Genomic DNA, 26619 nt, shown 5'->3' on the forward strand with positions numbered 1-26619 from the left:
GAGTTATAAGTGACCAGCAGTGTAGGATCAGTGTAATGTACATCATACAGCAGAGAGTTATAAGTGACCAGCAGTGTAGGATCAGTGTGATGTACATCATACAGCAGAGAGTTATAAGTGACCAGCAGTGTAGGATCAGTGTGATGTACATCATACAGCAGAGAGTTATAAGTGACCAGAAGTGTAGGATCAGTGTGCTGTACATCATACAGCAGAGAGTTATAAGTGACCAGCAGTGTAGGATCAGTGTGGTGTACATCATACAGCAGGGAGTTATAAGTGACCAGCAGTGTAGGATCAGTGTGATGTACATCATACAACAGAGAGTTATAAGTGACCAGCAGTGTAGGATCAGTGTGATGTACATCATACAGCAGGGAGTTATAAGTGACCAGCAGTGTAGGATCAGTGTGATGTACATCATACAGCAGGGAGTTATAAGTGACCAGCAGTGTAGGATCAGTGTGGTGTACATCATACAGCAGGGAGTTATAAGTGACCAGCAGTGTAGGATCAGTGTGATGTACATCATACAACAGAGAGTTCTAAGTGACCAGTAGTGTAGGATCAGTATGATGTACATTATACAGCAGAGAGTTATAAGTGACCAGCAGTGTAGGATCAGTGTGATGTACATCATACAGCAGGGAGTTATAAGTGACCAGCAGTGTAGGATCAGTGTGATGTACATCATACAGCAGAGAGTTATAAGTGACCAGCAGTGTAGGATCAGTGTGATGTACATCATACAACAGAGAGTTATAAGTGACCAGCAGTATAGGATCAGTGTGATGTACATCATACAGCAGAGAGTTATAAGTGACCAGCAGTGTAGGATCAGTGTGATGTACATCATACAGCAGGGAGTTATAAGTGACCAGCAGTGTAGGATCAGTGTGATGTACATTATACAGCAGAGAGTTATAAGTGACCAGCAGTGTAGGATCAGTGTGATGTATATCATACAACAGAGAGTTATAAATGACCAGCAGTGTAGGATCAGTGTGATGTACATCATACAGCAGAGAGTTATAAGTGACCAGCAGTGTAGGATCAGTGTGATGTACATCATACAGCAGAGAGCATAAACAGAATGTCACTATCCATTGGTAACACGAGTTCTGTTTATATCAGAATGACTGATACAACTTTTAAAGAGCACCATGCCTGTTAAATAAACAATTTACCCTAACCCTAAGACTTGAGCAATTATGGTTAAAAGAATGCCTGTCATAAAAACTCACACGCCAGCTTTGTGTTCCAAAAAGAATTGAAAATATACATTGAAATTGTTTATTTATTTAACCCGTTCCCACACAGAAGTAAAGTAAAAATGGCAAATGTGCAAACAATGGCAATATGCAAACAGCATTAAACCAGAACAGCCTTCAAGAAACTTGCAGTCTGTTCAGGTTTTATGCTGTTTGCTGCTCATCAGTATCATGGGTTGGAAATGAAGCCTTAAACACTTGAATCTAGTAAAAAAAAGTATTTAATTCAATTGAACTTTCTAAGGGACTACAAATGCGTCAAGGTACATGTACATAGCTTAGTGGTAAAGGGTTAATTTGCTCACCTAACATTTTGAAGAGAAGCTGCTTGGTAGCCACGGGAACGTTGAAAACACTGAGCCCCTGTTTGTTGACTGTGCCCAGAGGGGAGCCTGCCCTGACCAGGGTACGACACAGGGCACCGTTACCATTCATGTACGCCAGCAACAACACTGAAATACACCACTCAAACATAACCTTTCAATAACAAACAAGAGCTGTTAATAAAACAAAGAAGTGTAATCTGGAGGTTAAAGCACTGATGAGATAAAATGTTCAGTTCAATTAAGTGAAGTGTGATAGTGTTGCTGTTTTCTATTGCCAGTACAAGAAAATTATTTGATGCTTCTTTATTAGGGATCAAGCTCACAACCTATTTATCACAACAAAAACAACATAATTTTAATGAGAACTTGCCAGTGTTGCCCTCTGCATCCAGCTTTGCTATTGGGTACTCTGGCATACTCTCCTTGAACAACTCATAGATGGCTGCTGCATTGTCCTTTCCATAGGCTCCAAGCACATGCAGGGGATTCTGGCCTCTGTACCATGGAAATAAGATACGTTCAGAGTAAATTAAGCTTAATGCATGTGCGTAAAGTGTTGTCCAGGACTAGCACTATGTACAGGCTAATCAGGGACTTTCCCCTTTTAGAAAAACATTTGTTTAAAGAAAAGTCCCTTCTAAGGAGGAGAAGACTGCACAGGCATATCTGGGACAACACTTTAGGCACAAGGAGAAGACTGCACATGCATATCTAAGACAACACTGTAGGCACAAGGAGAAGACTGCACAGGTATATCTGGGACAACACTTTAGGCACAAGGAGAAGACTGCACAGGCATATCTGGGACAACACTTTAGGCACAAGGAGAAGACTGCACAGGCATATCTAGGACAACACTTTAGGCACAAGGAGAAGACTGCACAGGAATATCTAGGACAACACTTTAGGCACAAGGTGAAGACTGCACAGGCATATCTGGGACAACACTTTAGGCACAGGGAGAAGACTGCACATGCATATCTGGGGCAACACTTTCGGCACAAGGAGAAGACTGCACAGGAATATCTAGGACAACACTTCAGGTACAAGGAGAAGACTGCACATGCATATCTGGGACAACACTTTAGGCACAAGGAGAAGACTGCACAGGCATATCTGGGACAACACTTTAGGCACAAGGAGAAGACTGCACATGCATATCTGGGACAACACTTTAGGCACAAGGAGAAGACTGCACATGCATATCTGGGACAACACTTTAGGCACAAGGAGAAGACTGCATAGGAATATCTAGGACAACACTTGGGACACAAGGAGAAGACTGCACAGGCATATCTGGGACAACACTTTAGGCACGAGGAGAAGACTGCACAGGAATATCTGGGACAACACTTTAGGCACAAGGAGAAGACAGCACAGGAATATCTAGGACAACACTTCAGGTACAAGGAGAAGACTGCACATGCATATCTGGGACAACACTTTAGGCACAAGGAGAAGACTGCACAGGCATATCTGGGACAACACTTTAGGCACAAGGAGAAGACAGCACAGGAATATCTAGGACAACACTTCAGGTACAAGGAGAAGACTGCACATGCATATCTGGGACAACACTTTAGGCACAAGGAGAAGACTGCACAGGCATATCTGGGACAACACTTTAGGTACAAGGAGAAGACTGCACAGGCATATCTGGGACAACACTTTAGGCACAAGGAGAAGACTGCACAGGCATATCTAGGACAACACTTTAGGCACAAGGAGAAGACTGCACAGGAATATTTAGGACAACACTTTAGGCACAAGGAGAAGACTGCACAGGAATATCTAGGACAACACTTTAGGCACAAGGAGAAGACTGCACAGGAATATCTTGGACAACACTTTAGGCACAAGGAGAAGACTGCACAGGAATATCTAGGACAACACTTTAGGCACAAGGATTAGGCCCAGTTTTTCCAGAGAGTGGCTTAAATACATAACAAAAATAGGTGATGTACTGTTTGTCATTTGGATCAACATAAATAATATTGCTAGACCATTTATTACAAGAGCACCGCCTTGCGAAACAAATGTAAAAATGGGTGCGATGGTTGGTGGTTGGACGGTATTTCAAACATAAAATAATAAAAATAAATATTTGTGTTTTTTAACCGTTTCAAACAAAATAATTGGGGGGATGGGGGGGGGGGGGGTATAGTGTGAGGGTGTGGTGGTAATTTGTGAGATGATCTTCAAAAAAAAATTAGGGGCGGGGGGGGGGATTCGGGTGGGGGGAGGGGGGGTGGGGGGGGGATTCTTGGGTGCGATGGTTGGACGGTACTGTAAACGTATAGAAATTCGTCGGTATGAAATTTCGTGGTTTAATGAAAAACAACTAATTCGTTGACACGTAATTTCGTGGAATTCAAATAAAAAACAACTAATTTGTTGATACGTAATTTTGTGGATGTCAAATTTTCGGGGAAGACTGACGGTCATAATAATAAAACTTTTATTAAAACAAGCACAGTAATAACGAAGCATAATATGCTAATCTGTGTTGACAGCAAGACTTGAGGTTAATGTGCACTGAAGCATGAAAGTGTTGCCGATAATTGTCGATAACAGCGATAAAGCGGCGCACTTGTGGGTTCCTGCTCGCTAATTGCCATCAATGTTGTTTTGACAATATTTGCAATTCTCAGCGCAATCGGTCCCATAATAGTAACAATTGAGTAATACTAGTACATGGTTCATCTCCCGTTACTTGATTTCTTGAAGACATACATTTTGGTATTCCTTTGCACAAGCCTTATTTGTTCACTTTGTCCAAAGACCTATAGGTCTTTGCATTCACGTACACTTGTTGTTATCTCCTGTTTCAGGAGTATGCGAGGACAACATGGCCAGTTGTGCTGCTTATAAAGAGTACATTTGCCACTATCCGACCTGGAACAGGTACTGTGTAAAGACTTGCGGGCTATGTTTAGGTAAGAATGTGTGCGGTCCGTTTCGGGGTTTTACAAAGACATTAAAAGGGACTTTTTCGTGTAAAAGGGCCGCACATGGGGTTAATTTTAAAATTATCTGAATTTGACCAAACACATGGCAAATAATAACGGATACTACTCTGCATACTGTAAACGTATAGAAATTCGTCGATATGAAATTTCGTGGTTTAATAAAAAAAAAACTAATTCGTTGACACGTAATTTCTTGGGTTTCAAATAAAAAATAACTAATTCATTGATACGTAATTTCATGGATTTCAAATTTTCGGGGAAGACTGACTGTCATAATAATTAAACTTTTATTAAAACAACCAGAGTAATAGCGAAGCATAATCTGCTTATCTGTGTTGACAGCAAGACTTGGGGTTAATGTGCACTGAAGCATGAAAGTGTTGCCGATAATTGTCTATAACAGCGATAAAGCGGCGCACGTGTGGGTCCCCGCTCGCTAATTGCCACCAATGTTGTTTTGACAATATTTGCAATTCTCAGCGTAACAGGTCCCCTAGTAGTAACAATTGAGTAATAAGGTCCCCAAAATACACGTGTGATAACCGTTATGTCTCTTTTAACTTTAGTTGGCACGAATTGACATATGTGATCAATCTGCAAACTTAATTTGATAACGTCACGTAAAAGAGAACAATCGTTGATGTACAGTTTAAATACCGTGCTTGATTTAAAAAGTATTATTACCATTTTCAATTCGGAAATATTTTAATTAGTCAAGATATAGTGTAATGTGATCTACTGAAGTGAAGTACTTATTACAAAAAGCAAATATCTCGGATAACCAACAACAAAAGAAAATGTCGGAAATGACATTCGGAAATAACCGATTTCGGATTAAAAATGTATAAATAATCGTTGGTACTTGAATTCGTGGTTTAGCTCACCAACGAAATCCACGAAAATTCGTACCACACGAAATTTAATGGTTTTACAGTATTTCAAACATAAAATAATAAAATAAATATTTGTGATTTTAACCGTTTAAAAAAGTAATTTGGGGGGTGGGGTGGGTGGGGTATAGTGTGAGGGTGTGGTGGCCATTTGGGGGGATTCGGGGGGGGGGGAGGGCACGGGGGATGGTTTGGGTGGAGTCTATTGTGGTATGTCAGGTAAGAGTAGTTTTGTCAAAGTATCAATCAAATCTAATCATAAATAAAGAAGTTATGGCAATTTTATCAAAATTTAATAATTTGACCTTGAGAGTCAAGGTCATTCAAAGGTCAAGGTAAAATTCAACTTGCCAGGTACAGTAACCTCATGATAGCATGAAAGTATTTGAAGTTTGAAAGCAATAGCCTTGATACTTAAGAAGTAAAGTGGATCGAAACACAAAATTTAACCATATATTCAAAGTTACTAAGTCAAAAAAGGGCCATAATTCCGTAAAAATGACAACCAGAGTTATGAAACTTGTCCTTTTACTGTACCCTTATGATAGTTTGCGAGTGTTCCAAGTATGAAACACAAAACTTAACCAAATTTTCAATTTTCTAAGTATAAAGGGCCCATAATTCCATCCAAATGCCAGTCACACGTAACTTTGCCTGCACAGTCCCCTTATGATAGTTAGTAAGTGTTGCAAGTATGAAAGCAATAGCTTTGATACTTCATGAATAAAATGGACCTAAACACAAAACTTAACCAAAATTTTCAATTTTCTAAGTATAACAAGAGTGCCAAACTGTCACAAGATACGCCCGTTCGAAGGTTTTGGACACCATGCTCAATGCTTGAAATGCACTAAGTGACCTCAAGACCTAGTTATTGACTTGGCATGACCCATATTTGAACTTGACCTAGATATCATTTAGATGTAACATCTGACTAAATTTGGTGAAGATCAGATGAAAACTACTTCAATTAGAGAGCGGACACCATGCTAAATGCTTTAAATGCACCATGTGACCTCGTTTTTGACCGGGCATGACCCATATTCGAACTTGACCTACATATCATCTAGACACAACTTGTAACCAAATTAGGTGAAGATCAGATGAAAACTACTTCAATTAGAGAGCGGACACCATGCTAAATGCTTGAAATGCACTAAGTAACCTCGTGACCTAGTTTTTGACCCGGCATGACCCATATTTAAACCTGACCTACATATCATATAGACACAACTTTTGACCAAATTTGGTGAAGATCGGGTGAAAACTACTTCATTTAGAGAGCGGACACCATGAAATCCTTGAAATGCACTAAGTGACCCCATGACCTAGTTTTTGACCCGGCATGACCCATATTCCAACTTGGCCTAGATATTGTCTAGACTCAACTTCTGAGCAAGTTTGGTGAAGATCGGATGAAAACTATTTGAATTAGAGTCCGGACAAAGTGGCGCCGTTGAAAATGCACTAATTGACCCTATGACCTAGTTTTTGACCCGGCATGACCCATATTCGAACTTGGCCTATATATCAACTAGATGCAACTGCTGACCAAGTTTGATGAAGATCGGATGAATACAATTTGAAATAGAGTCCGGACAAAGTGGCCCCTTTGAAAATGCACTTATTGACCCTATGACCTAGTTTTTGACCCGGCATGACCCATATTCGAACTTGGCCTAGATATCAACTAGATGCAACTGCTGACCAAGTTTGGTGAAGATCGGATGAATACAATTTGAATTAGAGTCCGGACAAAGTGATGCCTTCCGCCCGCCGCCCGCCGCCCGCCAAGGGGTTTCACATAATACGTCCCGTATTTTATACGGGCGTATAAAAAGGGCACATAATTCTGTCAAAATGCATGCCAGAGTTATCTAACTTTGCCTGCCCAGTCCCCTCATGATAGTAAGTAAGTGTACCAAGTTTGAATGCAATAGCATTGATACTTTCTGAGAAAAGTGGACCTAAACACAAAACTTAACCAAAATTTTCAATTTTCTAAGTATAAAAAGGGCACATAATTCTGTCAAAATGCACGCCAGAGTTATTTAACTTTGCCTGCCAATTCCCCTCATGATAGTAAGTAAGTGTACCAAGTTTGAATGCAATAGCATTGATACTTTCTGAGAAAAGTGGACCTAAACGCAAAACTTAACCGGACGCCGACGCCAACGCCGACGCCAAGGTGATGACAATAGCTCATAATTTTTTTTAAAAAAATAGATGAGCTAAAAATGAGGAGCAAACTTAATTTCAACTAATCAATGTCTAGATTGTTCCTGTATGTTAATATGGTTTCATGCTTCAATCAAAAGAATGCCCTTGTGTAACAATTCATTGCAAGAAAATGTTTTTTATTTAGATATAAACTAACTAAAGATTGAAAATCATCTTTAGATTATGATAGTATACCAACAAAAAGATGACAAGTTAAACAAACTTATATCTACATATTTTAACAATTTAACCAATATAATGTACATACTTTTGATTGACAACCTCTGCATTTATACTGCACTCAGTGAGAAGGACTCGTACACTGTTGATATTTCCATTCCTCACAGCTTTATGGAGGGCTGTAACAGAAGAGTTGCACAAAGTCTTGAGTCTGCTTAATCCATCACTGTCCCAGAAGAGTGTACAATGACATTTTACAAGAATGTTCAAAATCATATTTTTTCCATTTTAGTTCTAAATCACTAAAATATTTTGAGCATATTTAAATATAATGAAAAGTAAGTTTTAATGATGCCTTAAGTTCATACATTAATTGATTCCCAACATATTTGGCCAAGTAAAGATGCATTTGTACTCCTTAATCGTGTTAGAACTAAACCACATTTGTACTCCTTAATCGTGTTAGAACTAAACCACATAAATTATTGAGTGCTTAGGGGTGAGTTCAACAGCAGTTCCAAAAAAATAAGTATTGCATGATTGTTGTTGCATCCATGTTTTCAGCCCCTTATCAAACTGGTGTCTTTAATAAATGAGTGGTGATTTGTGAAAAGGGGGTTTGTTGCATGTGCATAGTGTTGTCCATAAAAGTGGAAAGTGTTGTCCCTGATTTGAATGTGCGGACTGCACAGGCTAATCTGGGACAACTTTTTACCCATTTGCATTATACCCCTTTGGTCAGTCATTACACAGTCGAGACTTTGGTCAGTCATTACACAATCGAGACTTTGGTCTGTCATTACACAGTCTAGACTTTGGTCTGACATTAGACAGTCAAGACTTTGGTTTGTCATTACACATTCAAAACTTTGGTCAGTCATTACACAGTCAAGACTTCAGTCAGTGATTACACAGTCCAGACTTTGATCAGTCATTACACAGTCAACACTTTGGTCAGTCATTACATAGTAGAGACTTTGGTCAGTCATTGTATAGTCGAGCCTTTGATCAGTCATTAACAATCAGTCAAGGCTTGTGTCAGTTATTACATAGTAGAGACTTTTGTCAGTCATAACATTGTCGAGACTTTGATCAGTCATTTCACAGTCAAGAGTTTGGTCAGTCATTAACAATCAGTCAAGATTTGGATCAGTCATTATCAATCAGTTGAGACTTTGGTCAGTCATTACAATCAGTTGAGACTTTGGTCAGTCATTACATAGTCAAGACTTTGGTAAGTCCTTACATAGTCGAGACTTTGGTCAGTCATTAAAAGTCGTGACTTTGGTCAGTCATTACAATCAGTAAAGACTTTGGTCAGTCATTACAATCAGTCGAGAAATTGGTCAGTCATTACATAGTCGAGACTTTGGTCAGTCATTACAGTTGAGACTTTGGTCAGTCATTACACAGTCAAGACTTTGGTCAGTCATTACAATCAGTCAAGACTTTGGTCAGAAACTACAGTCAATACAATCGCAAAAAAAAACTGATTGCATAATATTTGTTATTTGTATTTACACAATAAATGGTATTTTGGGACAAGCCATTTACATGGTAAAGTTTCAAACAATGGGTCAATTCACTTTAAAACTGAACATAGTATAATCTAACACAACAATTACCTACGCTATTTCTTCAAAGGAGACCAATGTTATCACTTGGTACTTATTATATACATGGAGAAAGTAACAAACAATGCAATCAGAATTTTCTATTATTCAGTTTTTTTCCAATTCAAATATGCTAGTGAACCCACCATTGTCTCCATTTTCATCAAGGGCGTCAAAGTCTACACCATTCTCCAGAAGTATGGTACAGATGACACTGTGGTCCTTACTGGCAGCTAGGTGGAGGCTGGTCTGCTTGTCATTGGTATGAGCATTGATCTCAGCACCTGCCAACAGCTGCAAGACACACACACACCTCGTTATATTCAACAGAACCAGCATGCAAGACACACACACACCTCGTCATAGTCAACAGAACCAGCATGCAAGACACACACATCGTCATAGTCAACAGAACCAGCATGCAAGACACACACATCGTCATAGTCAACAGAACCAGCATGCAAGACACACACACCGCGTCATAGTCAACAGAACCAGCATGCAAGACACACACACACCTCGTCATAGTCAACAGAACCAGCAGAACTTACAACTCTCATGATGTCATTAAAAACAACAGTGCTGTATCTTTGTTTATGGAGCAAACAGATAATGACTAGGACAAGTTCTGATGAGAACAAATAAATCCATGGTCAAAATCCATGCTATTCAAATATGCCATTCTTCTTCTTAATTGTATATATTGTAGTGGTAAGGGATTAACCATCGAATCATCATCATTTTCAACATATGTGAAATCACCATAATTATCATCATCAACAGCAGCAACAAACATTGTGCATGTGCCATATCCAACAGTTTGCAACACTTTGACAGATAATTTAATTTCTTACCAGATTTCTGACAATAATGTCTGCTCCAACATCCACAGCAAGGTGCAGTGGTGTAAGATGCTTTGAGTCATTCACACGCGAGTTCACATTTGCATGGACACCAATCAAGAAGAGAACACTCTCAATGTCTTTGTTCATGATTGCACAATGCAGGAAGTTGCGTCCTTTGTTGTCAATCTAAAATAGAAACAGAAAATGTTCAAACAACATGGATGCCACCAACTTCCATCCAAGTTGTCATAGAAAGGCTTTTAGTTTTAAGATAACATGACTATGGTGTTCCCATGTGTTGTTCAAAACATAAATAGTGTGTGACATTGTATTTTGCAAGCATGCAGGCCATATGAAATACAAGTTCCAAAACTCAACAATAAAAAATATCAACCATAGAAAAACCACAACTATTTATATTTCATTTAAAATGTACCTGCTTATGATAAAAAACAAAATTAAAAGTCACCAAGACAACAAAATATGTATAGTTTCACTACAATATGTACATTTATGAGGTCAAGCTGGCTTTTCCAGCTGTTGAATACAGAAACCAATTGATTATACAGTGTGAAATTCTTATCTGGTATTTTTATTTAATACCAAAATTTGTTTTTTTCAAATATTCAGGTACATTTATATTTATTTTTTTATCAAATAAATATATAAGTAAGTGTTGCCAAAATTTATGAAAATACTTCAAAGGGTTTAGAAGATATTGATTAGACATGAAACAAGAGGGCCACGATGGCCCTGAATCGCTCACCTGACTAACCTTGCTACATCAACTTAAATTCTATCAGACCCATATACAATCCCAAGCCAGGCTTCATTAATTAATACATCCTGACAAAATTTCATTAAGACGTGATGAAAACTGTGACCTCTTTCATCTACACAAGGTTTTACTAGCATTGGCCCGGTGACCTAATTTTTCACCCCAGATGACCCATATACGATCCAAAATCAGATATTATCAAGATAAACATTCTGACCATATTTCATTAAAATCAGATGAAAACTATGACCTCTATTGTCTACACAAGGTTTTTCTATGATTTGACCTAGTGACCTAGTTTTTGACCCCGGATGACCCAAATACAATCCTAACCCAGATTTCATCAAGATAAACATTCTGACCAATTTTAATAAAGATTGGATAAAAACTGTGACCTCTATTGTCTACACAAGGTTTTTCTATTATTTGACCTAGTGACCTAGTTTTTTACCCCAGATGACCCAAATACAATCCCAACCTAGATTTCATCAAGATAAACATTTTGACCAAATTTCATAAAGATTGGATGAAAATGGGCCGTCTACACAAGGTTTTTCTATTGTTTGACCTAGTGACCTAGATTTTGACCCCAGATGACCCAAATACAATCCCAACCCAGATTTCATCAAGATAAACATTCTGTCCATATTTCATAAAAATTTGGATGAAAACTGTGACCTCTATTGTCTGCACAAGGTTTTTCTATTATTTGACCTACTGACCTAGTTTTTTACCCCAGATGACCAAAATACAATCCCAACCCAGATAACATTAAGATAAACATTCTGAAGAATTTCATAAAGATTGGATGAAAACTGTGACCTCTATTGTCTACACAAGGTTTTTCTATTATTTGACCTAGTGACCTAGTTTTTGACCCCAGATGACCCAAATACAATTCCAACCCAGATTTCATCAAGATGACCAAATTTCATAAAGATTGGATGAAAACTGTGACCTCTACTGTCTACACAAACAAATTGTTGACGGACACACGCACACACACACGCACAACAGACGCCGGACATCACACGGTCACATAAGCTCACCATGTCACTTTGTGACAGGTGAGCTAAAAAGGAGCCTGACACTTTCTATATCCAAGTATGACCTTGAACTCTAGCTGGCATGACTGACTTGTGCATTCACTTGACCTCTAGCTGGCATGACTGACTTGTGCCTTCACTTGACATCTAGCTGGCATGACTGACCTGTACCTTCACTTTACATCTAGCTGGCATGACTGACTTGTGCCTTTACTTGAACTTTAGCCAGCATGACTGACTCGTGCCTTTACTTGACCTCTAGCTAGCATGACTGACTCGTGACTTAACTTGACCTCTAGCTAACATGACTGACTCATGCCTTCACTTGACCTCTAGCTGGCATGACTGATTCGTGCTTTCACTTGACCTCTAGCTAGCATGACTGACTCGTGCCTTCACTTGACCTCTAGCCAGTATGACCTCTAGCTGGCATGAATGACTCGTGCCTTCACTTGACCTCTAGCCAGTATGACTGACTCGTGCCTTCACTTGACCTCTAGCCAGCATGACTGACTCGTGCCTTTATTTGACCTCTAGCCAGTATGACTGACTTGTGCCTTCACTTGACCTTTTGCTGGCATGACTGACTCGTGCCTTCACTTGACCTCTAGCCAGCATGACTTACTCGTGCCTTCACTTGACCTCTAGCCAGCATGACTGACTCGTGCCTTCACTTGACCTCTAGCCAGCATGACTGACTCGTGCCTTCACTTGACCTCTAGCCGGTATGACTGACTCGTGCCTTCACTTGACCTCTAGCTGGCATAAATGACCTGTGCCTTCACTTGACCTCTAGCTAGCATGACTGACTCGTGCCTTCACTTGACCTCTAGCCAGCATGACTGACTCGTGCCTTGAATTGACCTCTAGCTGGCATGACTGACTCATGCCTTCACTTGACCTCTAGCCAGCATGAATGACTCGTGCCTTCACTTGACCTCTAGGCGGCATGACTGACTCGTGCCTTCACTTGACCTCTAGCTTGCATGACTGACTCGTGCCTTCACTTGACCTCTAGCCAGCATGACTGACTCGTGCCTTCACTTGACCTCTAGTCTGCATGACTGACTCGTGCCTTCACTTGACCTCTAGCTGGCATGACTGACTCGTGCCTTCACTTGACCTCTAGCCAGCATGACTGACTCTTGCCTTCACTTGACCTCTAGGCCACATGACTGACTCGTGCTTTCACTTGACCTCTAGCTAGCATTACTGACTTGTGCCTTCACTTGACCTCTAGCTAGCATGACTGACTTGTGACTTCACTTGACCTCTAGCCAGCATGACTGACTCTTTCCTTCACTTGACCTGTAGCCAGCATGACTGACTGGTGCTTTCACTTGACCTCTAGCTAGCATGACTGACCTGTGCCTTCACTTGACATCTAGCTAGCATTACTGACTTGTGCCTTCACTTGATCTATAGCTAGCATGACTGACTCGTGCCTTCACTTGACCTCTAGCTAGCATGACTGACTCGTGCCTTCACTTGAACTCTAGCCAGCATGACTGACTTGTGCCTTCACTTGACCTCTAGCCAGTATGACTGACTTGTGCCTTCACTTGACCTCTAGCCAGCATGACTGACTCGTGCCTTCACTTGACCTCTAGCTGGCATGACTGACTCGTGCCTTCACATTGACTCCAGCCGGCATGACAGACTCTTGCCTTCACATTGACCTCTTGCCAGCATGACTGACCCATGCCTTCACTTTACCTCTAGCTGGCATGACTGACTCATGCCTTCACTTGATCTCTAGATGGCATGACTGACTCGTGCCTTCACTTGACATCTAGCCAACATGACTGACTCATGCCTTCACTTGGCCTCTAGGCGGCATGACTGACTCTTGCCTTTACTTAACCTCTAGCCAACATGACTGACTCATGCCTTCACTTGACCTCTAGGTGGCATGACTGACTCTTGCCTTTACTTGACCTCAAGCCAGCATGACTGACTCATGCCTTCACTTGACCTCTAGGCGGCATGACTGACTCCTTCCTTCACTTGACCTCTAACAGGCATGACTGACTGGTGCCTTCACTTGACCTCTGGCTAGCATGACTGACTTAATCATTTACTCAAACTCTAGCCAGCATGACTGACAAGTGCATTCACTCTTACTCTAGCCAGCATGACTGACTTGTGCTTACACTTGATCTCTAGCCATGATGACCAACTCTTGCCTTTACTTGACCTCTAGCAGGAATGACTGACTTGTACCTTCACTTGACCTCTAGCCAGTATGACTGACTCATGCCTTCACTTGACCTCTAGCCAGTATGACTGACTTGTGCCTTCACTTGACATTTAGCTAGCATGACTGACTCATGCCTTCACTTGACCTCTAGCCAGTATGACTGACTTGTGCCTTCACTTGGCATCTAGCTAGCATGACTGACTCATGCCTTCACTTGACCTCTAGCCAGTATGACTGACTTGTGCCTTCACTTGACATCTAGCTAGCATGACAGACTCATGCCTTCACTTGACCTCTAGCCAGTATGACTGACTCATGCCTTCACTTGACCTCTAGCCAGTATGACTGACTTGTGCCTTCACTTGACATTTAGCTAGCATGACTGACTCATGCCTTCACTTGACCTCTAGCCAGTATGACTGACTTGTGCCTTCACTTGACCTCTAGCCAGCATGACTGACTCATGCCTTCACTTGACCTCTAGCCAGTATGACTTACTTGTGCCTTCACTTGACATCTAGCTAGCATGACAGACTCATGCCTTCACTTTACCTCTAGCCAGCATGACTGACTCATGCCTTCACTTGACCTCTAGCCAGAATGACTGACTCATGCCTTCACTTAACCTCTAGCTGGCATGACTGACTCATGCCTTCACTTGACCTCTAGCCAGCATGACTGACTCGTGCCTTCACTTGACCTCTAGCTGGCATGACTGACTCGTGCCTTCACTTTACCTCTAGCCAGCATGACTGACTCGTGCCTTCACTTGATCTCTAACCGGCATGACTGACTCATGCCGTGACTTGAACTCTAGCCAGCATGACTGACCCGTGCCTTCACTTGACCTCTAGCTGGCATGACTGACTCATGCCTTCACTTGACCTCTAGGTGGCATGACTGACTCCTACCTTCACTTGGCCTCTAGGCGGCATGACTGACTCATGCCTTCACTTGACCTCTAGCCAGCATGACTGACTCCTACCTTCACTTGACCTGTAGCCAGCATGACTGACTCGTGCTATCACTTGACCTCTAGCCAGCATGACTGACTCTTGCATTCACTTGACCTCTAGCTGGCATGACTGACTTGTGCCTTCAACAATTATGTTAATGTCCTTTAAGGGTAAAGGGTATAGGAGATACTGAGCCTTAGATGAAATAACTTACGACAGGCGGACAGAGGCACAACGGGAATTCTTATAATCATTCATTCTGTTTTGTGGTGGGGAATTAACAATATAAATACAAATTAATTTAAAATGTACTGTGAGTACAATCCCAAGACATCTTAAACCAGAGCAACCAAATAAATTGGCCAAATGCAAGACCGACCTGTTCAGCTGCCTTTTGTTCCCTGCTAAGAATGGACTGCGCGGCTTTGTTGTTTCTGGTGGTCATGGCAGAGGCAAAGGGTGTGAGGCCATGTTTGTCTCTGATGGTCAGATCCAGGCTGGGGTGGGACAGCAGCAGAGATATGATCACTGCATGCTGGTTCTCTATGGCAATATGCACGGGTGTTTTACCATCTATGTCCTGCAGAGTGACAGTATGATATGAATACATATGGCATTATAGATGCTATTTAATCAAGTCATTCTCATTAAACACATTTCCTCACAAAAGGAAGCTTTAAGGAAGAACTTATAATAGCATACTGTAAACATACAGAAATTCGTCGGTATGAAATTTCGTTGTTTTATAAAAAACGACTAATTCGTTGACACGTAATTTCGTGGATTTCAAATTTTCAGGGACGACTGACTGTTAAACTTTTATTAAAACAACAAGAGTAATAACGAAGCATAATCTGCTAATCTGTGTTGACAGCAAGACTTGAGGTTAATGTGCACTGAAGCATGAAAGTGTTGCCGATAATTGTCGATAAGAGCGATAAATGGGCGCACTTGTGGGTCCTCGCTCGCTAATTGCCATCAATGTTGTTTTGACAATATTCTCAGCGCAATCAATCCCCTAATAGTAACAATTGAGTAATAAGGTCCCCAAAATACACATGTGAAAACTGTTATGTCTCTTAACTTAAATTGGCACTAATTGACATATGTGATAAATCTGCAAACTGTTAATTTGACGACGTCATGTAAAAGAGAACAATCGTTGATGTACAGTTTAAATACCGTGCTTTCTTAAAAAAGTATTATTACCCAAATACCTATCAAGAAAACATATTGTATTAACTAGCATCAAACAATGTCTCAATCAAACAATGTCTCTTTCAAAATGGTTGAAAAATGGAACAGTTCAGACACGTCCTCCTACTATAGCACGATTGCCCGACATGACATTCGGAAATAACCGATTTCAGATTAAATATGTATAAATAATCGTTGGTACTTGAATTCGTGGTTCAGTGGACCAACGAAATCCACGAAAATTCGTACCACACGAAATTTAATGGTTTTACAGTATACTTGACTTGTTCAACTAAGCATTATTCAACAAACATGCACTTTTAAATCATATGAAGATTTCACAAAATGTTCAATTGATAGTCTCATTATAAGAACATAATATTGATATAAAACATTCATGTTCTTCAGCCGATAAAAAGGTTATCATAGACACATTATATAGTTGATCTGTGAATAGATTGGGCATGTATTCACAATATTGAAATCATCAACTAATAGCATTATTTCTGTTTATCAAGAAACTATTTAGCATGTGCATATATTAAAGTTCAAATCAATTAAACAGTACAAGGGTTAATATGTACATGTACATATTAATAACATACCAATTCAATAAAATTAACATCTTATGTCAATTGTAATGTGTTTATAAATATTATGATAAATTACTTGTTAAGCATTCCATTTGATTCCATACTTGATGAATATTTATTGCATATTTTGATTCAACTTCTGTTATTTATACTATATATTTTATCCTTCCGTTCTATCATGTAAGTAAGAAATACCACTAAAGCATGATTGCAATAAAAACTTAATTTTCATGCCAATTAATGTAATTTAACAAGCTAATTACATTAATAAGATAATTCTACCGAACAACAATGATTCAGTTTGTTAAGAATTTTTATGATATATTGTCAAATTAAGATAACAATTATTATAAAAAAAGTCTATAACAAATGTGCTTAATTTTAATGCAATATAATCCACCAAATTGGTGATAAATGTATTTTTATAAAAGTAAATTTTAATGTTTACGCGCTAAAACAAGAAAGCAATTAAGCAGCAATTTTCAGACAGCCTGGTGCAGGTTAAAAAATCTGGAGTTTATATGGTAGTGCTCATAATATATTCGTTGGATACATACAGAGGGAATTGTTTTCCTCTACATATGGTAACAGGATCATCAAGCCAAATATAATTTATTTTTTCCAATTCAAATGAAAACAAGGGACAAAATTGTCACAAAACCAGGTTTTCATTGTGAAAAAAAAATCTGATAAAGGGAGAAAACTCAAACTGAACTTTTGAAATGAACAAACAAAATTAACCCCCTTTGTAAGTTTGTTTTTAAAAAAAATCTATTTTTAGTCGTGGCGACCTTGACATTGGAGATATTGACGTGATTCTTTCGTGTGACACACCGTCCCATGATGGTGAACAAATGTGCCAAATGATTTTAAAATCTCACAATGAATGACATAGTTATGGCCAGGACAAGCTCATTTATGGCCATTTTTGACCTTTGAACTCAAAGTGTGACCTTGACCTTGGAGATATCGACGTAATTATTTCGCGCGACACACCGTCCAATGATGGTGAACAAATGTGCCAAATGATTTTAAAATCTGACAATGAACGACATAGTTATGGCCCGGACAAGCTTGTTCCGCCCGCCCGCCAGCCCGCCAGCCACCAGCCAGCCCACCCGCATTCGCCAATCTAATAACCAGTTTTTTTCCTTCGGAAAACCTGGTTAACAATAGAAATACAAAAGGTAGAAATTAAGTTGCAAATCATGAAATAACTTACACAGTTAAATGTTCATACCATTGAAAAAACAACTTTAATTTGTATCTACATTTAATAAATTATCTCTACAACTCTAGTTTACCCTATATAAGAATAAAATTAACCTCTACAACATTAGTTTAGTTTATACAGCACTAGTTTAGCCTTCAAAACACTAGTTTAACTTTTACAGCACTAGTTTATCCTTTAAAACACTAGTTCAACCTTTACAGCACTAGTTTAACCTTTACAGCACTAGTTTATCCTTTACAGCACTTGTTTATTCTTTACAGCACTAGTTTAACCTAAACAGCACTAGTTTATCCTTCAAAGCACTAGTTTAATCTTTACATAACTAGTTTTATCCTTAACAGCACTAGCTTAACCTTTACAACACTAGCTTATCCTTTAATGACTAGTTTAACATTAACATGGCTAGTTTATCCTTTACAGCACTTGTTTAACCTTTACAGCACTAGTTTATCCTTTACAACACTAGTTTGTCCTTTACAGCTCTAGTTTAACATTTACAGCACTAGTTTATCCTTTACAGCACTAGTTTAACCTTTAAAGCACTAGTTTATCCTTTACAGCACTAGTTTATCCTTTACAGCACTAGTTTAACTTTTACAGCCCTAGTTTTTCCTTTACAGCACTAGTTATTTTTATAGCACTAGTTTATCATTTACAGCACTAGTTTATCCTTTCCAGCAATAGTTTATCCTTTACAGCAATAGTTTATCCTTTACAGCACTAGTTTATACTTAACACAACTAGTTTACCCACTAAAAAACTGATTTAACCTCTAAAACACTACTTCAACTTCCACAACATAAGTTTAACCTCTACAATTCTAGTTTATCCACTACAAGACTAGTTTAACCTCTATTACCGTAGTTTAACATTTATAACACTAGTTTAACCTTTATAGCACTTGTTTAACTTCTACAACACAAGCTTAATCTCTACAATGCTTGTTTGACCTTTACATCACTAGTCTAACCTCTAAAGTACTTATTAAACTTCTAAAACACTAGTTTAACCTCTTCAATGGTACCTCCACAATTCTAGTTTAACCTCTGCAACACTATTAAACCTTCATAGCACAAGTTTATACTCTAAAACACTATTTTAACATCTACAATGCTAGTTTAACCTCTTCAACACTTGTTTAAGATAACAACTCTTCTTCATTCTTAAATTCCATTTGCAAATTTCACAAGATTATTAATAATTAGAATGGTACCAATTTTACATCATCCTTAGAAGTGAAAAAAATGCTGTTAATTTCTATAAATAAGGCTTTTCCAACTTAAATGTAATGTGCATTGGATTTGCAACATTGGTAGCTTGAAGCAATTGTCTAATTATGAAAAATACATGCAGTAGGGGTCTGAGTGCAACAATAGTTTTAACGCTAATTACAGGTTGTGCAAAAACATAGTAAACAGTTACACAAATTATTGCAAAATATTATGTTTCATTTATCTTGGAACGTATGAGAAATACTTTAAAGTGCAAAATATCAAGAAAACAGTACACTATTTTACATTTGCAGCAGGGAAAATGAATTATATAAATTTATATTCAAACATAATTACCCTCTGAAAATAAAAACAGAAAAAAGTAACACATGACCATTTCAATCTGACTATGAATTTATTTTACAACAAGGGCTGTTGGTAAAACATGCATGCCCCCCTATATGGGCTATAAGTTGTAGTAGCAGCCATTGTGTGAATACGTTTTTTGTCACTGAATACGTTTTTTGTCAATGTGGGTGGTGGTGGTGGTGGTGGTGGTGGTGGTGGTGGTGGTGGTGGTGTTGGTGGTGGTGGTGGTGGTGGTGGTAGCAGAAGAAATAGTAGTAGTAGTAGTAGTAGTAGTAGTAGTAGTAGTAGTAGTAGTAGTAGTAGTAGTAGTAGTAGAAGTAGTAGTAGTAGTAGTAGTAGTAGTAGTAGTAGTAGTAGTAGTAGTAGTAGTAGTAGTAGTAGAGTAGTAGAAGTAGTAGTAGTTGTAGTAGTAGTAGTAGAAGTATTAGTAGTAGTAGGAGTAGTAGTAGTAGTAGTAGTAGTAGTAGTAGTAGTAGTAGTAGTAGTAGTAGTAGTAGTAATAATAGAGTAGTAGTAGTAGTAGGTGGTGGTGGTGGTAGCAAAAGAAATAGTAGTAGTAGTAGTAGTAGTAGTAGTAGTAGTAGTAGTAGTAGTAGTAGAGTAGTAGTAGTAGTAGTAGTAGTAGTAGTAGTAGTAGCAGTAGAAGTAGTAGTAGTAGTAGTAGTAGTAGTAGTAGTAGTAGTAGTAGTAGTAGTAGTAGTAGTAGTAGTAGTAGTAGTAGTAGAAGTAGTAGTAGTAGTAGTAGTAGTAGCAGCAGCAGCAGCAGCAGCAGTAGTAGCAGTAGTAGTAGTAGTAGTAGTAGTAGTAGTAGTAGTAGTAGTAGTAGTAGTAGTAGTAGTAGTAGTAGTAGTAGTATGCATTACAAAAATGCAGTTAGCCTTACATTTGGTAAAATTTAAATATATTACAAGGGAGGCAAATCTGTAACAATAAATTTAAACTTATTGCATTTGTTTCCCCTGTAGTGTATTACCTCCCCTGTCCTGCTTATATTTATATTAATCAACAAAATTAAACATTAACACAATATTTAATATACAAAATATACACAAAATCTCATATTCTGATAATATTTTTACTGATCCACTGTATTTTACTAAAAGGATGATGTTTCATTGGACTGATAATTATAGATTTAGGATTACAGACCAGTTGCTTCAGTAATATTGTTCAGAGTGTGCCCTGTTGGCCGCGTATGCATTCTAAAATTATCATTCAAAAAACCATTTTACTATTTCGAGTCACCGTGACCTTGACCTTTGACCTAGTGACCTCAAAATCAATAGGGGTCATCTGCTAGTCATGATCAATGTACCTATGAAGTTTCATGATCCTAGGCACAAGCGTTCTTGAGTTATCGTCTGACAACCACCTGGTGGACGGACCGACCGACAGACAGACCGACCAACCGACCGACAGACCGACATGAGCAAAGCAATATACCCCCTCTTCTTGGAAGGGGGGCATAACGACATTTTAAGCACAAAAATATTACATTTTAAAGAGAATATGTATTTACATGCATACAAATATTTATTTTGTGTTAAATGAGGACACACACAATTATTTTTATATGAGGAATGATAAAACAGTTTGCTGAAAGAATCCCAACTTCCACAATTAAACCTATTATTATGATGAAATGTAAACATGATACGGTGCATTATATATGACTTTGAATACAATTAGCCATAATTATATTTAGATTTGTAAATAGTCTTCATAGCAACCTTATCTTGGAAGATTCTGCCGAAATGGAAACATATTCCTTTAATGTACGTATTATTTATGGTGTCTGGTTCATCCAATTTACATAATACCTAAACACATTTCATTCAATAATCTCTTCAATATTCATTAAGACACCAGTGATGTTTTAAAGAAATATTAACCTAATTTCTGCAATCAGTCAGTGCTTCCAATAAACAAGTGAAAAATATGAAATATTGGCTGTCATTTTGTGCCGATTATGATAATCAATGCTTATGAAAATTAAGCGTTTTGTTGGTTGCTGCCTGCTTGTTAATATTATTTAGTTATTCCCACATAGATATGTTTTTGATGCATCTGTAGTCCCTTAGAAAGTTACATTTAATTAAATACCTTTCTTACTACATTAAATTTTTGAAGGCTAGATTTCCAACCCTTAGTTTCTGATGAGCAGCAAACATCATAAAACCTGAACAGACTGTGAGTTATAGGGATAAGCGATGGCTTGTTTTGACAAAATGGAATTTTAATTGTAACTTCTATAGTAAACTCGTATGACATGCATTGTTTTTTAACAAATTTCACAACAACTCGTCTTATGTAGGGGCGGCAAGACTAACATCCCAACAGCGGGACGTTCCCTTCAAAATCAATACGTATGGCATGTATGACCATAGCTGTACACATTCCAACACAACTACAATTATCTGCTACATGTATCATCATGGTTACGGTAACACTGACCTGTGTGTTGACAGCAACCCCGTGTTCCATTAGAGTCTGCACCACAAGCTCCATTCCCCAGGCACAGGCCAGGTGTAGCGGTGTGGAACCATCCCTGCAAGAGACACTTACAGCTTAGGGAACAGGGATCAGTCTAATCAAAGATCTTACAACAAATCTTAAGTTATTACTGAATTTTTAGCCAACAAAAAAATATAATTTTCATTATCAATTATAAGATTCCTTAAATATGTTGAAGATTGTAAGAAAATAAAAAAACACTAAAATAAACAGATAATAGAATAAGCAGTTATGATCCTTGAACAAGAGCACCGCATAACGGGTGCCACGCTCGGCTGCGAAAGCTTCTTTCTTTTTTTAGAGGTCACAGTGACCTTGACCTTTGACCTAGTGACCCAAAATGGGTGTTGCGTGTAGAACTCATCAAGGCGCATGTACATATGAAGTTTCAAAGTTGTAGGTGGAAGCACTTAGATTTTAGAGCCAATGTAAAGGTTTTAGCACGACGCCGGCGGAAGGCGGACGACGAGGCTATGACAATACCTCGGGTTTTCTCTGAAAACAGCCTCGCTAAAAATTGTGTCACAACTTTCATTCGATCCAGGATTTTTCATTTGACAGGCTCCAGATTTCTAAAGAAAACAGCATGTTTTTCTGTAGGGGTATGACTATTTCAGACCAAAGTACTAAATCCAATTCTGTCAGCTAACTAAACGGTAATATTATCAATTTACTGGCTTGTAGCATTTTAATTAAAAAAACAAACTATTAGAACAATGGCAAGAAATAAAAACAATAAGTGGAATTTACTAAAAAATGTCTTCAGTTTTTCCCAAAGACATTTGTTAGAATAGAAAATGTGCTCTTTTTAATAATTCCATTCAAGAAATGTAAACACTTTTTCATGATATTTTTTAAGTTTAATGTTTGCAATTATAAAGAAAAACAAAAAGTTCACATTAAAAGATTCTGTCAGAATACAATTTACATCAAGAAAGACCAAATTCATAAAAATTGTAAGTAGAATAAGGGCATAACTACAATACATTTAAATATAGCATAATTAAAATTGCACATTATATAAATATTACATGGCTGACAGGGTGACAGTAAATTTGTCAACTTGAGGAAATACTGTCAACCGAGGCGAAGCCAAGGTTGACAGTATTTTTCCGAAAGTTGACAAATTTACTGTCACCCTGTCATGCATGTAATATTTATTTTATTATACCAAAAAAACTATTCAAACATGAATTTTATATGAACCATGAACAATTTTAATATTCAATAATTGTATTTAATTTCAGCCATGAACAACCATTAAAATTTTGATTACAATAAAAAAAGTACACTGGTTAACACAGTAAATTTCTTATCACAGAAAATAAAAATTCAATAGTTAAACAGTATTAAGAATTTCTTTTAAAGTGTTTTCTAAGTCTAACAGTAACATAGTATTAATTAACTTTAAATACGTCCTCCACTTTTCCGCAAAAAGTGACGTCACCACAACAACATCGTCTTCATTCATAAACAGTGCGCGGAAAATCAAAGTCATGTCATTCCGCATGTGATTGCTAAGGTAACAGTCGACAGTATTTTTTGGACAGTAAATTTTTTCCCGCTGAGTCTTACAGTAATTTTATGTCAATATGGCCTATGGGAGTTTAGCATTGTGAATAAAAGTGAGGTATAATAATGACAACTAAATAAGTGCAGGAGTTCTTTGTTGCAAGTCTGTGTATAATACAGACGGGCAGGCAGTGGGAGGGACAAACAAAGTCCATGGTGATTCTAGTATACCCTTCTCTACTTCAAAGTCCGGAGTATACATATGCATCCTTGGTGATTCCAGTATACCCTTCCCTACTTCAAAGTCAGGAGTATACACATGTGTTCATGGTGATTCCAGTATACACTTCTCTACTTCAAAGTCAGGAGTGTTTATGGTGATTCCAGAATACCCTTCTCTACTTCAATGTCAGGAGTATACAAATGCGTCCTTGGTGATTCCAGTATACCCTACTCTACTTCAATGTCAAGAGTATACACATGTGTTCATGGTGATTCCAGTATACCCTACTCTATTTCAAAGTCAGGAGTATACATATGTGTTCATGGTGATTCCAGTAAACCCTTCTCTACTTCAGGTCAGGAGTATACATATGTGTCCTTGAAAATTCGGGTATACACTACCCTACTTCAAATTCAGGTGTATACATATGCATCCATGATGATTCCAGGATACCCTACTCTACTTTTAAGTCAGGAGTATACATGTGTTCATCGTGATTCCAGTAACCTACCCTACTTCAAAGTCGGGAGTATACATATGCGTCCTTGGTGATTCTGGTATACCCTACTCTACTTCAAAGTCAGTTGTATACATATGTGTTCATGGTGATTCCAGTATACCCTTCTCTACTTCAAAGAAAGAAGTGTATATATATGTCCTTGGTAATTCCAGTATACCCTACTCTACTTCAAAGTCAGGAGTTTACATATGTGTCCTTGGTGATTCCAGTATACCCTACTCTACTTCAAAGTCAGGAGTTTACATTAAACAGTAATGACATGAATCGTTGAGCCTACAGACCTTGCTTCCTCTCCACCCTCTCCATTGGGGCCAGGTCGTCTTGGGCTGTTTAAATCACACTTACTGAAGCATAACATTTGTGAAATCCGTAAGAACATTATATCTACAAAAATGAGTCTGTCTATCAAAAACAGGGCTTAATGTGTGTGGATAAAGCATGCAGTCAACGCAGGCTTATCAGGGATGACACTTTCTGCCTAGGCTAGGTCTTTTAGAAGATATTTTCTTTATACAAACAAGAGATGTGTTTGTCAGAAACACAATGCCCCCCTTTGCGCCGCTTTGAAGCCATAAATTTGACCTTTGACCTTGAAGGATGACCTTGACCTTTCACCACTCAAAATGCGCAACTCAGTGAGATACACATGCATGCCAAATATCAAGTTGCTATTTTCAATATTCAAAAAGTTATGACCAAACTTCAATGAAGGTTAAAGTTTTAGGAAAGAAAAATACCATGATATTTGACCTTTGACCTTGAAGGATGACCTTGACCATGACTTTTCACCACTAAAAATGTGCAGCTCCGTGAGACGCACATGCATGCCAAATATGAAGTTGCTATCTTCAATATTGCAAAAGTTATCAAACTTTAACCAAGGTTAAAGTTTTGGGACACACACAATGAATGAATAAATGAATGAATGAATGAAAGACAGACATGCCAAAAACAATATACCCCTGATCTTTCCATCCGGGGGCATAAAAAATACATACAAGCAAAGAGGTTCATCCCTGAGGAGATTGGAGAGGCTATTCTGGGATGAAATTTGACATGCATTAAGCTCAGTCTTCCAAAAGCACTGCTAAAATGTATTTTAGATTGCCATTAATTGGTAAATGACCATAAATAGCTCAACATGATGTAATGAGAAAAGTATTTAAAAATTAGAATTAATAAAATAAAACTTAACAAGTACTGGGTAGGGAAATAGATGCTGTGCTGTCGTAAGCAAGTTTAGACAAGATTTTTCATGATATATTGGATGTATCCATACAGTGCTGTACAGGGGTGGAAGTAGAAAAAGTCTCCTATTTTTATGCAATGTTCTTGAGGCTTGTAAACCAAAAAACAATCATTTGGAGTTTTGATAAATGAGGGCATTTGCCCCAGTGATTTTTAGTCTTGAATCAGAATGATACAGAGTTGTATACTGACCGATGACCATTTATAATATGAATGTTTTTTTTTCAATGATTTTATGATTTGACAAACAATTGTGCAACTGAAATGAGCCTCTCTGTGTAAACAGGGGGTTTTATGCATGTTCGTTAAGTGTCGTCCTAGATTAGCCTGTGCAGTCCGCCTTAATTTGATTTTTTGTTAAGAAAAGACTTTCTTGAAACGAAAATATCACACAAGCGGAAAGTGTCTTTCCTGATTAGCCTGTGCGGACTTTCCGTAAATGCATTAAACCCCTTTTTCACAGAGCACAGCCCAAATATATCTTGTTCTCTGGTTCAATACTTATCTTTGTGTAATTGATGGATAATTTTTAAAGCTACATATTGTATTCTGTGTCTAAAGGAAGATATAAAGCCAGCATAATCTTAGAAATGACAGCATCTGCATGGAATTTTAACACATGTTTATAATGGAGCAAAATAATTTAGCTAACATAAGCACTAATTATTTTTAAAAGGAGACACATGTAATATATAATATATAAC

The 26619-nt window shown here is 38.1% G+C and overlaps 1 protein-coding gene and 1 long non-coding RNA gene across 5 annotated transcripts in view; both read right to left on the reverse strand.

Moving 5' to 3' along the window:
- LOC127870437 (rabankyrin-5-like) overlaps positions 1–26619 on the reverse strand; it is a 75045-nt gene that overhangs the window by 8580 nt on the left and 39846 nt on the right. For all 4 annotated transcript variants that reach the window (XM_052413041.1, XM_052413031.1, XM_052413037.1 and 1 more), the window contains 8 exons: positions 24949–25011; positions 22353–22446; positions 15674–15874; positions 10324–10500; positions 9616–9763; positions 7945–8035; positions 1968–2092; positions 1577–1723 (listed from right to left, as the gene is read on the reverse strand). In XM_052413041.1, coding sequence (XP_052269001.1) covers positions 1577–1723; positions 1968–2092; positions 7945–8035; positions 9616–9763; positions 10324–10500; positions 15674–15874; positions 22353–22446; positions 24949–25011 — 1046 coding nt within the window. The remainder of the gene's footprint in view (positions 1–1576; positions 1724–1967; positions 2093–7944; positions 8036–9615; positions 9764–10323; positions 10501–15673; positions 15875–22352; positions 22447–24948; positions 25012–26619) is intronic.
- On the reverse strand, positions 6799–7593 carry LOC127870810 (uncharacterized). Its single transcript, XR_008044929.1, has 2 exons — positions 7097–7593; positions 6799–6940 (listed from the first exon to the last, which is right to left on the reverse strand). It is a non-coding gene; the product is annotated as an uncharacterized LOC127870810 (long non-coding RNA).

This window comes from Dreissena polymorpha, chromosome 1, assembly GCF_020536995.1.
Source record: "Dreissena polymorpha isolate Duluth1 chromosome 1, UMN_Dpol_1.0, whole genome shotgun sequence".
Taxonomy (NCBI): Eukaryota; Metazoa; Mollusca; class Bivalvia; order Myida; family Dreissenidae; genus Dreissena; species Dreissena polymorpha.